Raw genomic sequence first — 12,193 nt, 5'->3', positions numbered from 1 at the left:
TCTTCCCTAGCAAGGCTAGGAGAGAGCTTAGCCTGGCTCTCCACTCTGAGTGTATTTACAGGGGCACTACTTTTGCTCTATAATAACTCTGTAACTCTACATGCTGTGCCCTGGGCGCTGGTGGGAGAATCGGAAAGCTGGTGAGGATACATTTGTAACACAGGCTGAAATACATCGCTCTTCAACCCCAGCCAGACCCTGGCATGCAAACTACTGACTAATATCAAATGCTGAAATATGATACTGAACTACAATACTGAAAGTGCTGTCACTTTCCGAATATTGTTTTAGTGTGGGCTTTTTCTTTAAACTTTCATTTTCAGCTGATGTGAGTCACAGGCAAAGTGAACAAAGGGATCAGGTTTTACAATGCATTTCTAAAGCTGACAGCTGAGGGTTTGCACACTTAAGGGAAAGAACCAACAAGTCCTTTCAAACCCCTTTATCAGTGAACCCAGGTGCAAAATGACCAAGAGGAGGATTGTTTTCTCATATTGTGGATGGGAACAAAGCATATATGATGGCCTTGCGATGTAAAATGTAATTTTCTATTCCTTCTGGACAAGTATTGCAGAAGATATCTCTTCAGTCTGCAAGAGAGAGTGTCAGTACTTGCAAGTAATTTTGAAAATGGAACTTCAGGCACTGGCAAGGAATGAGCTGGGGAACACTGAAGATGGCAGGGCAAAAAAGAAACTGAGTGTATCACTTGCTTCTCAGGCATCAAAGCTGGTGAGATGGAGTTCTCTGAGAAGGAGGAGGAAGACAGTTTGGCACTGCAGTCATCGGTTTTCTGAGGAGCAATCATTTCAGTTTGTGTATCAAGCAGGCAGGCTGCTACTTTCTAGCTTGAAGGAGAGAAGTTTTGATGCACATTCATCTAACCTGCCACACCAGATCTCTGGAAGGACTCTTGGTGGTTTTCCTCTTACTCTGCAAAGGAGAATCAAAGAAAACATACTTGTAGGGGAAGTGCTGTTATTGCAGCATTGCTAATGCAGCCAAAGAAACCAGATGGAATTAATGGACATAAATTAGGAACTGTATTTTTTAAATTGATTAAATTGATTTAATTTTTTTAATTGATCTCAGACTTTGTGTACTGTGCTTTGAAAAGGGTCTGGCACCAGGACCCTGGCTTCTTTTGTTAAGACTGTGCTGGCTGTGAAACTTCTTTGAGAGCCAGCTTGAGCTAGCACTCTACACCCTAACCAAACTTGTGCTACATTGTGAGAATGGAGATTTTGAACTGTTTTAGAATAAATAATTTTTCCCACATTACAGTCAAACTGCAAATGCTTGGAAAAACACGGTGCTCTTACGCTACTCCCAAGTTTTAGTGTCAAAGAGCCTGCAAGAAAGTCAGTCCTCCTTGCTCAGCAGGCACCAGGCACATAGCAAAATACACCTTTTGGACAAAACCAATCCTAGTCAAATTAGATAAGAAAAAATGTATGAAAAGATGGGCCACATTTTTCTGTCTGCCTCCTGCAGTAGAAAATGCAAAGCAATGTGTGGTAGTGATGAAGGCATTGTTTGGCTTCCCTTATTTTCCACCTACTGTTGTACCTTGAGCTGACTGGCCCAAGAGTCTCCCTTTCTAAGTGTATGTGCTGTTGCTCTTGTTGCCACTGCATCACAAAAAAAAACCCCTAACCACCAGACAAAAACTTGATTCAGTTGAAGTTCCTCCCTTGGTATGAGTCATTTCCAGTGATAAAGCTTCTGCAGGCTGAATGCTGCTCTCAAGTACTTACTAATGACTGTTTCATGACTGTACTTTAAAACAAAATAACTTTTTTTCAGTTGGTTTCATGAGTGTTAATCTGAATTTAATTGTAAAGTTCACATATCAAGCCTCCCTGTGCAGTCCCCTGCAGATATTAGTAGCTTGCTACAGAAAATACAAGCATGTCTGTAATAATTTGAATATTGCTTTTAATTTCTGCTTGTAATATATCTTCAGTTTTGAACAGGAAGAAGAGATGGGTTTTTTTAAAAAAAGATACTTTATCTCACATCCAAGTTTCCTAAAGATGGTGATTTTTTTTTTTCTTCAGTTGGAGTCTTGGCAGACTTGGCACGCAGATTGATGGAGATAAGAAGTTCCACCAGCCTGATATCTTAGACCCGGTGTTACTTCCTTGTTTTGTGCTTCTGAAATAGTGATGTTCTCTTGACTGAGAAATAGCACTTTTAGTTTGGTGGCACCTTATCTTCCATGGTTTGTTGCCTGTATCTCTACAGAAGAAATCTAGTTTTTCTCTAGCAGAAGAATGCCGTCTGAGAACTGAGGAATCTGCCAATTTAAAATTAAGATCAATGTTGAGCTAGGGCTGCTGGGGAACCAGTGGAAGTGCCCCTAGGGTTTTGAACGTACTGTCCTTTAAGTTTGTAATGTGCTTGGATTTTTTCTTTTCCATTTTCATCTTGCTCTTTCTTTTCCTCTTCCTCTTGCCTTTCCTCTTCCCTTTCCTTTTTATAGCACTAGTAGTATGACCTTTATCTTTAAATTATCAACAGCAAGATCTGCAGCTCATCATATCAAAGATGAAGATGTATAATCCAATAGACAACAAGAGATGTTTCATACAGGAACAGTTTGGAAAACCTGTAGTTCCTGTCTTACCAATGTCTTATGTTGATGGATTATAAAAAGCAATATTTCTTTCTTTTTAACTGAGGCAATGAAAACCATCCTCTACTTTCTGAGTCACAAAGAAAATGAGCGAAGTAGCCACTTAATTAGTAGTAGGAGGTATACTGATCTAATACAATTAAACTCCGGATAAGAAGCTAATTATTTATAAGTTACTTTTTCCTCCCTAAACCCATAACAGTGCAGTGATGCAGTTATAATCACAGTGATTTACCTGCCGTTGCCAATTTCTGTAATTTTGTGATCCTTAGAGAAGTAGAAATACAAAACATTAATACATCTCTAGTGCTCTCTAAATTGTATAATTACATAGTAATGAACTCAGTACCTAAACAGATGACAAGGTAGATGTGTTTCTTTTCATCTCCGGGGGCCAAGGCCCTGAATATTAAGGCTTTGCTGGCAGGCAGCAGGGCCAGCACCATGGTGCCTCCAAGCCGAGTCTTTCTCATCAGTAGGAGAGTAGGAGTCAGACAAGAAGGAAGAGCTCAGAAAAAAAAAATGGGTCAGGGAAGCAAAAAGCTCAAATAGAGGCTTTGGGAGATGCAGAGTTTTACAGTGGAATGTCATCATCATGGCTAGGCTTCATGAACAAAGATTGGGGAAAGGCTCTATCCACATTTGTTACAAGCACGCTGGTGGCTAACGAGGCCAATATGAGAGACATGTCTGATTACAGAAGGCACAACAGAAAGACTCCTTAGGTGGTATATTCTGCAAGGCAGGATTCTTTCTGTGTTGTCTTTTCTCCTCAAGAGTGATCCTGCGTGCTTTCTCAAAAGCATCAGCAGCATTATAGATGGTGTGTTTCCAGGCCTCCTGATTTGAGGCCAGAGTAGACGAGTTATGTTGATCAATATGGCCAAGGCTGAGATGTTGTTTCAGGGAGTCCTTGTATCTTCTCTTCGGGGCTCCTCTCTTGCGGCAGCCAGTGGCAAGTTCACCATAAAGCAGGATCTTAGGGAGGCGGTGGTCCTTCATCTTTGAGATGTACCCTGCCCAGCGGTGCTGTGTTCTCAGCAACATGAAAAGCAATGAAGTCTGCTAGAAACTTAAGGAATGGAGAAGAGGAAAGAGGCAAGGGAGCTTTGAGATTTCAGTGTCTGTGTCTTCAGCACCTGGGGCTCACTGAATCAGTAAGCAAGGCTGATTTGAAGCAAACTTCAAGGAACTTAAGTGTAAAACTGTATGCTGCTTCTGTATCAAAAATTTTAGCCCAGAAGGGCTTTGTTTGTTATCATTTATTTTCATATTCAACCATTATATTTTATGTGTATGTCTCATTCTCAATTTTTGACTTCAGAAAAAAACCTGCGAAAATGGCTTTTAAAATAAGACAGTTTCTTGCTGTAACTCAGATCAGTTGCCCAAATATTGCAGTGAGAACCTGCCCAGAGATAGCACAGTTTGCAAGGTTTGTAATTAAGAAGCCCTTGCTGTGCTGAGTGATTGATTTTGTGTTACTTTGACCCACTAATGCTGTCTTCTTTGTAACTAAGTGAAAAATTCTGTCCTGCCTTTGTAAGAGCTTTTGCTTGCTGCACGCTTTACCTGTTCATTGACTTTACTGGTAATGGGTAAAAAGAGCAAAAATCTATAGCTGAAACTGAAGTAAACTGTGTGGCAATGGAGTTAAGTTTGTTCATGCTGGATTTTAAAGTTATGGGAAATTACTGAAAATCCAGAAGACAGCATATTCAGAATCTGAATAATTTAGAACCATGAAACTTAGACAGTTTGATTAATTTCTTTTAAAACAAGTTTTTTCCAAGGAGTTTCAGCTTTGTGAGGACAGAGACAGAAAGGAGATTTTGTAAGATCGGAATATATTGTTAAGCCAAATCCAATGGATTGGCTTCAAGGCTAAAGTGATTACACCTTTCTAGTCTGCTAGATGTGAGGCTGCTGTAGTTCCTGGTTTCAGAGCCCAGCCTGTACAGATACTGAGCATGCATTTTGGAGATGAAAATGCACACAGAGCACCAACTCAGCCAGCCATACTGAGCAGAAGACGTGAAGAGCAGCATCTTCACCAGCACCTGCATGCACAAACAGCAGCTCACAAATGTGGGACAGCACAGGGAGCTCCATCCTCTAGGCGTACACCCCCACAGAAAATTGGACTACAGTTAGGAAGATGTTGTAGACTGTAGTGATGGGAGCTTGACCAGCCAAGCATAGTGGGCAGCAGCCTGTTTACGTGTGGCTGGTCACTTTTCTCACCTTTCTCTTATTCTTCCCTGATGCACATGAATTCTCCTGTTTCCTTCCCTTTTCTTCTCTCAGTTACCCCTGCTTTCTCCTTGCATTGCTCCCAGTTTTTTCAAGTCCATACTCAAATTTCCCAAGGCTGCCTAAGTAGTTTGGATCTTACATGGATACTGATATGGTTTCCTAGACAGTGTTGGCCTTTCAGGGTTGTTCTCATGCAAGAGTCCCTGATATTCCCCTTGAGGGTTCTCATGTAGCCCTACCATAACTACCCGTGAAATCCGGCAATCCTTCAGGACACACTCTGCAGCATTTGTTAGCTGCTTGCACTTTCGTCTTTTGTGTCCAGCAGCTGCTTCTGTCTCATTTCGTGATTTCTCCCGTTCTCCTGTTAGCTAAGCCTCAGTCTTGTGCCTGCTTCTCTCTCTGCATCCTTTGGCAGCAATCTGATAATGAGGACAGTAGAGGTGAGATGAGGATGTACTTAGCTCCCAGGACCTGAGTCGTTTAATGGGTTAAGTGGTGGGAAAAGATGTAGTATGGCTAGCAATCTGAGATCAGCTGCAGGCTGCATCAGAGGCCTCAGTTCCTTGCTTGGTTTTGTTCCTGTTTTAACCTGAGTTAGCTTGCTTGGATTAGCCACCCTGAGTTCTTTTATTTCCCAAGGACAGGCATACATTGTCTGCCTCTGTCAGAAAGGGGAAGGCAGTACTGACTTGGGAGGGGATCTTTTCTATCATAGAAAATTTTATGTCTGCTTTTCAGAGTTTTTTCATCTACAAGGACATCTGGGACAAAGAATTTTTTTTGACAAGTGATCAAATATCATTAGCTATTGTTAATTAAAACCATTTGTAAATGAAGAAAAGCAAGTTTTTTATGATCTTTATGTAGATAAGGTGAAATCTATGAGGACAATGGCTTTATTGAATCAAGATTTGTTTCTTGGTATTTTATTAGAACATGCTTTGCTGCAGGCTTTGTTCTTCTTGTGGGAAATTCCGGATTACTCTTGCTTCAAAACTTACTTAGTTGAGCATCTTCTAGTGCAGGAAGCTGGTGCATATACTTTTATCTCCTACAGGAGAAATCCTCCTGCTTCCATCACCATTTCTTAATGCATTTTTCCCCCCATCACCATTTTCTCTTTGTTTTCAAGGTTGTCCAGGAGAAGGTTGCTAGCTACCTACTGTGCTTTCTGAGGTGTCCCTAGGATTGGGTGGGGGCTGCTGATCATCCCTAGCAGCAGGAGGAGAAATCTGCAACACAATTTTCCATGCCTTCCCTAAAGGAAGCAAATGGGCTAGCTATGTTGTCCTGTTTTCAGAGCAGAGCATGGAAGTGTAACATTGCAGTTGGCTTTAGTTATACTTCTTACAGTTTAGGAAGCCACTTCTGACCAGCAAAGAGATCTTGGTTACATGATGCAGGAAAGAAAAACAACATAGGTTTGGTTTTAGTGATCCCAGTTCTCCTTTACTTACAAATACTCATTGCTTTTGTATGTCCCAGTCCTTGGCTGCAAAAATGAAACTTCATCCTCTTTCCTTTATAAGCAGTCCTCTGGCTATGGTCTGTGCTCCTTTCTCTTGTAACTCTGAGTCAAATCTTTTGCTTCAGTCCAGTAGTTCTGGCCATTAGTTTATACACACGCATACTGCTGTCTTCCCTCACTTCCTTTTCATTCCTCTCGACAGGGACATTTTCAGAGTACGCAGAATTCCTTGTCTCTCTGTGCCACTTGTCATGCTTTAGCAACACAGTGGGTATGAGAGATTCTAAATATGATTAAAGCAAGTTTGGCTAAAAATTCAGTGTGTTTTGTTTGGGGTTTTTTAACTTCTTTTGAAGTGTGGGCAGGGAATAAACCCAAAGTCCCTCCCACTCCCCCCCCCCAACAAAGGGAGAGACTAAACCAGAAAATGAATGTTTGGCTTAGCATAGCTGTTAGGTCTCACCCCCCCACCTGCCACACTGAAGTTTCACATGCAGAGGCTGCTTTCACTACATACATGTTAATACACATACATGTTAACAGACACTGTAACACTTCCCCTGACTGCCATTTGGGAGCACATCTAAAGCCCGTTTTGATGCTGGAGAAGGCGTCGCGGCAAAATGATGATGGGTGATGCATCTCCCAGTGCATTCAATATGAAGCCGGCAGTGTGGATTTTGCTGCTGAAACCTGCACAAAACGCCATCAAGCTTGTTCTGAACTTCAGATGGTGGAGGATCAAGAGGGTTTGTGAACGTGTTTGCGTAAAGTTTGAGGATTTTTAAATAGTGGAAAATCACAGTGGTTTTTTGCAGGAGGAATGTTCAAAACAAATAGAGGTGGGTGTGGTAATTGTTGAAGATTAGTTATCACAATCAGACCTGGAAGCCTGGGATGTTTTTAAACTGCCGTTCTGCTACAGTAGTGAAGGTCTAAACTCTTAAAGAGTCATCCAAGAGGCATGATAGTTTGAGCCTGCTTTCTGTTATTGCCACCCCTAGCCTCCCGAAGGAGGGGAGAGAAGAAAGCCCCACTGTTTGCTCTCCAAGTGTAACTTCAGACAGGTGGGAGATGCCTGGAGGAAGAGTGGGGGAAAGGGGTATATGAGTGGGGTGCATGAGTAAACCAGGTGAAAGATGTTTCTTCAGGGCTACAGTTACATTGTCCAGGAGAATGAGGATGGCAGCTGTGGGAATGACACAGAAGGGCAATTACTCTTTTTTAAAAAGTCCTTTGTCATTCACAGGTTACACCAGTGTGGGAGTCTTCTCATATGAGGCCTGTCATAGATGAGAGAAGAGTCCTGAATGGGTATTGATCTTAGCATCAGAAAGATGAGGGCATAGCTCAGGAGGAATGATGGTATGTTTGTGCTGTTGAGTAGGAGTAACCTGTAACCTGCTTCACAGCTGAGGTTGTAGGGCTGGAAACCTGGCCAGTTTAGGAAAGGATCTGGTGTTCTCAAGAATCAGAAGTTAGATACGAGTCAACAATTGCAGGCTATATAGAGAAAAACAGATGTCATGTTCCAGTGTATAAACAAGAGTAAATCCTGTAGAACATGGGAAGCAACTCTTCTTCTTTGGAATGTGTTTGCAAGGACTCAGCTGGAATGGGGTGTCCGGTTCTGAGCATCGCATGTTGGAGTCAGAGCAGGGGGCCGCCAGATGGACAAGAGTGGCAAAATGTATCAGAGCTGTAGGAAATGTGTGACCTGTGAGTGGCAGCTGAAGAATTCAAAGCTCTTCAGACTCTGAGGGGAGATGTGAAGGGCCATTTTCAAAAACACAGGTTTCTGTAGCAAGAAATAACCTTCTTATTGTGTCTGTGATGGATGGGAGAGAAAATAGGAGGCTTAAATTGCAGTAAAGGAGACAGAATAAACAAAGAAATATGCCCAGGCATAGTGAGACACTGAAATCAATTGCACAGGAGGGTCATGGAGTCTCTGCTAGTGAAGGCGTTGGAGGTTCAGTTCAGCTGATCAATTGGGGTAATGCAGCCCTGCATACTTTGGGTTTGAGGGCTTTCAAAAACCTTTCTGTTCCCCATTTTCCTCTGTTTTCTTAACACTTGCTGTATGTGCAAATTGTACACTTAGAGACATGGTTTAGTAAGGCAGTAGGTGACTGGAGTACAAAAAATCTAAGAATGTCAACTGCAAGTAGCTTTTCAGGTAAAGCGTGAGGAGCATAAAATTGGAGCAGAGGAATAGTAATGTAAATAAATTTTTTTAAATGGTAAAGGTAATCAGAAGATACATGTTATTTGCCCTGTTCCTCGATGTACTGCCTTTTTAGTTCAAAGGCAGGAATTGTGTCCTGAGTCTAAAGGCAACACCAACTGTTTTGTGAACTTTAAGTGGCTTTTTTGAAGGTTCAGCCTTCAGTAACTGAATCCTCTGGAGTGCTTTGCCTGAGTGAGGGACAGAGAAGAAAGAAATGTTTTCTTCCTTTACTCAATAGGCTGTAGGGCCCTGCCTCATTTTCCTTGAAGGACAGGAATTGCTTTTATAGGAGGCAGCTGGAGCTTGCTGAGAAAACTACACCAGTAAATGACAGGGAAAAAAGAGGAAACCTGCAGGACAACAATAAGCTGTTAAAAGGTAAAGCGAGGGTGTTACATTGGCATACTAGGATGGCCAAAATGCAGGTACAAGACAAAGGATGAAAACTGCTACCTATTCATGTAATGCACATAGTCTGAGAGCATTACTTGGTGTTTAAGGAGCAAGTATGAATACCTGGAGAGCTTAGAATATGGTCAGAAAGTTGGTTCATTGAAAGTAGTGATTTATTTACCTCAATGGATTGGGAAGGATGCATGAGCATGTTTTCTATTCAGGTAAGCCAGATACAAGCAAGCAATAGAAAGCAAAGTTAATGACAAAAAAATGCACTGAGGCGAAAAACATAGATTGAAGACAGTGGAAGAACAGAAAAGTAAGCAAAAAACAGATGTGATATGTGATAATAATAATGCCACCTTCTAGAAACTGCAGTAAGATGTCCAATGTGCCCCTAAAATATATAGGCGAGAGTACACAGAAAAGGGATTCGGAATACTCATGATATTTTTGTTTGAGTACTGTCAGCTTTTCTAGTCAGCTGGCTGTGGGACTGCTGCAAGGTCTGTTGTTTATGATTGTTCAGTAACTCACTGGTCTAGTAGTGAGGGTATGGGTGCAAAAGCCCACCCTCATATCCATCAGAAATGCAAGAGTTGGCTGACCACTGAGATGAGTTTGCCTCAACATCTGTCATTTGCTGTCAGCTCTGGAAAAGTGCAAATTACCACATCCTTTTAAATGGGCCAGCAGTTTGAACATGGGATTTCACATGCCTGGGCATTGACACCCTGTCTAGGGCTTTGTGACCTGTCCTCAAGGGTTTCAGTGCATATCTGAACATCAGCTTTTCTGGGCCACCTGTTTACTTCTTTGAAGTAATTGTCTCCCTGCATTTTACATTTTACATGGTGTGAGCTCTCCTCTCTGGACAGTCAAGAAATACAGCTAGTGCATTTGGTGCACGTTTGCCCTCATGCCAGAGGGCAATTCAGTTGGCTCATTCAGTTGCTCAGCTCATTCCCATTTTAGCATGGAAGTTACCTCAGGTCCATAGCAATATGAAGAGCCAGTGTAAGGATTGGGTGTGATTAATTTTGAAAATACCAGTTGAAAATCTGCTAAACCAGCCTGCCAGTGGGTGAAATGAAAGAAACTCCCAAGCATGTGGGGGTTTATGTCTTGGAAAAAAAAATTCAATTATAGTCTGAAAAAAAGATGTGCTGAAGCTTCAGCCCCAAACTGATCTTGTTTCCCATAAGACTTTTAACCGTGTGAACAAAACCACCTACCCCCTCAGTCAAAAAATGTCACTGTCACCACAGTGCTTGAAGGCGGAGTGCAGGAGAGCTGCTACAATTAGTGTGCAATCTCATTAGCCTGTACCATTTTCCTCCTGTAGGCACTTGCTTGATTTGATTATAACAGTGGAGATATAGTGCAGTTTGAAAAGGCAGACCAGTCCTGGATTACCTGAGCTCACCAAAGCTGTCCCCTGTGGATCAGACACCTATTTTTATTGTTTCCTTACGTCAAATAAGGCATCAGAAGTGCCTTTATTGGCAGTGGTCGCTACATGCCGGGAACCTGCCAAGATTAATATACACAACATTCCCCTCCCGCCTCCTGCTTTCAAAAAGTAATCAGCATAAAAGTGTTATTCAATTACTACCCAGTCAGAAACCTCATGTTGTCAGAAGTTGTTACTAAGAAGACAGTGGTTATTAATAATGTACCCAGTTGCATTCTTCAGTATAACTTTGGAAATTATACAGATGTGTTTATTTGCAGATGACTGGTTAATTTTGCTTTGAATCACTAAGTAATCTGCAGAGAACATATGTAGCAAGTACCTTAGGTATAATTTATTCATTGTTCCTCTAATTATTCTGTTTGTCTTTATTCCATATTGTCAGGTTTTTGGCTGCTCTTAGTAATAAAAGCAAAATGAAAACCCATGCAGCTGAAGATATAATTTCTTTAGCATTTTTCAAATAGTCAGGGGATTCATCTTTTCTTGGAATGAATTGATTTACTGCAACTACTATCTAATGCAAGACTATAGAATAAGTTAAAACCTTATAAAAATTTTAAGCACTCCTCTGAGGAAAGCACAGTCAAGTCATTTGCAATATCTATGTAGAGTTATCTCAATCTTTTTTGTTTGCTGGCATGGAGAGAAAATATCATTTCTAGAAATTCATCATGATTTCAAACAATAAACTGATACAGCATCCATTAAAACTATTGAAGAAAAGCAGCAGTGTCATATGTCACCTCTGAGTTAGAGATGATGAATTAAAATGTCAGTGTGTCCCCATTTCTCCATATATTGTAGACTGATGATAGTTCTTCTAACTAAACACATGCAAAAAAACCAACCAGCCAACCAAAAAAAAGAACAAAAAAACCCAAACTCAAAAAACAAATGAAACACACTCAAAAACCTCCAAACTAGTTTACCAGCATAGGTCTGATTCCTTTTTGACCAAGTGCTATTTTGTATGTTGTTACCTGTAAAATCTTTTATTTCCAATGGGATCTTCTTCCATTTTTTCCCCAAGTTAGAAATTTTTTATATGGTTATTTTGCACCAGTAGTGTAAAGAACTGAACTTTCTCAGGAATTTAATGTTATTCTGGGACTGTTCCTTGGTCTGCTCTTTGGACAATTTCACTTTAAAGGAGTTATTGTTTGCTGCCTAACACCTTTCCTTTCCTAGGGAAAATTGTAACAGAGATTGTGTAGTGTGTAAAATCAAAAATAATTCTGATCTTAAAGTCATACTAACAAGCAGAGGCATTCTTTTTTCTCATCTGATGGATCTCGTGTAAATAGAAAACTGTAAAGATTTGGGATATACCTTGTTAAAACTTTTATTTACAAAAAAGCTATGCATTTTTTTCCCAAGGAAGTTTTCACTCTGTCTGTCCAAAAGTACAATTGGTACTACTGTTTACTGCTCTAATTTGAACTGAATTTATTTTGTAGCTATCCCTTGAACAACAGTGATCTGCACCAGTTCAACATTGAGGAGAATGGTGGAACACCATATACCACAAAAATGCCTGCAAGGCACCACCACCACCACCGTCATCACCACCACCATGCGAATTACAGTGCCCTTGCTCCCGACAGCAAGGACATTGTTTCTGGAGTTCCAAACCCAACCAGTAAGTCCACTACAGTGAATGTCATTTCAGTAACTGTGCTGCTTTCAGATTTGTCTCTGGTAAAGAGGGAAAGGGAAAGGGAAAGG

General features: G+C 41.0%; 1 protein-coding gene across 4 annotated transcripts in view; it reads left to right on the top strand.

Annotated features, from left to right (window-relative positions):
• Positions 1–12,193, top strand: part of EPB41L4B (erythrocyte membrane protein band 4.1 like 4B) — a 173,375-nt gene that overhangs the window by 88,158 nt on the left and 73,024 nt on the right. For all 4 annotated transcript variants that reach the window (XM_017814908.1, XM_017814911.1, XM_017814910.1 and 1 more), the window contains exon 16: positions 11,926–12,107. In XM_017814908.1, coding sequence (XP_017670397.1) covers positions 11,926–12,107 — 182 coding nt within the window. The remainder of the gene's footprint in view (positions 1–11,925; positions 12,108–12,193) is intronic.

The sequence above is a fragment of the Lepidothrix coronata genome, unplaced genomic scaffold (genome assembly GCF_001604755.1).
Source record: "Lepidothrix coronata isolate B3197 unplaced genomic scaffold, Lepidothrix_coronata-1.0 Scaffold47, whole genome shotgun sequence".
In the NCBI taxonomy this organism is placed as follows: Eukaryota; Metazoa; Chordata; class Aves; order Passeriformes; family Pipridae; genus Lepidothrix; species Lepidothrix coronata.
The sequence above is the reverse complement of the archived record's forward strand: the minus strand, read 5'-3'. Positions and strand labels throughout refer to the sequence as shown.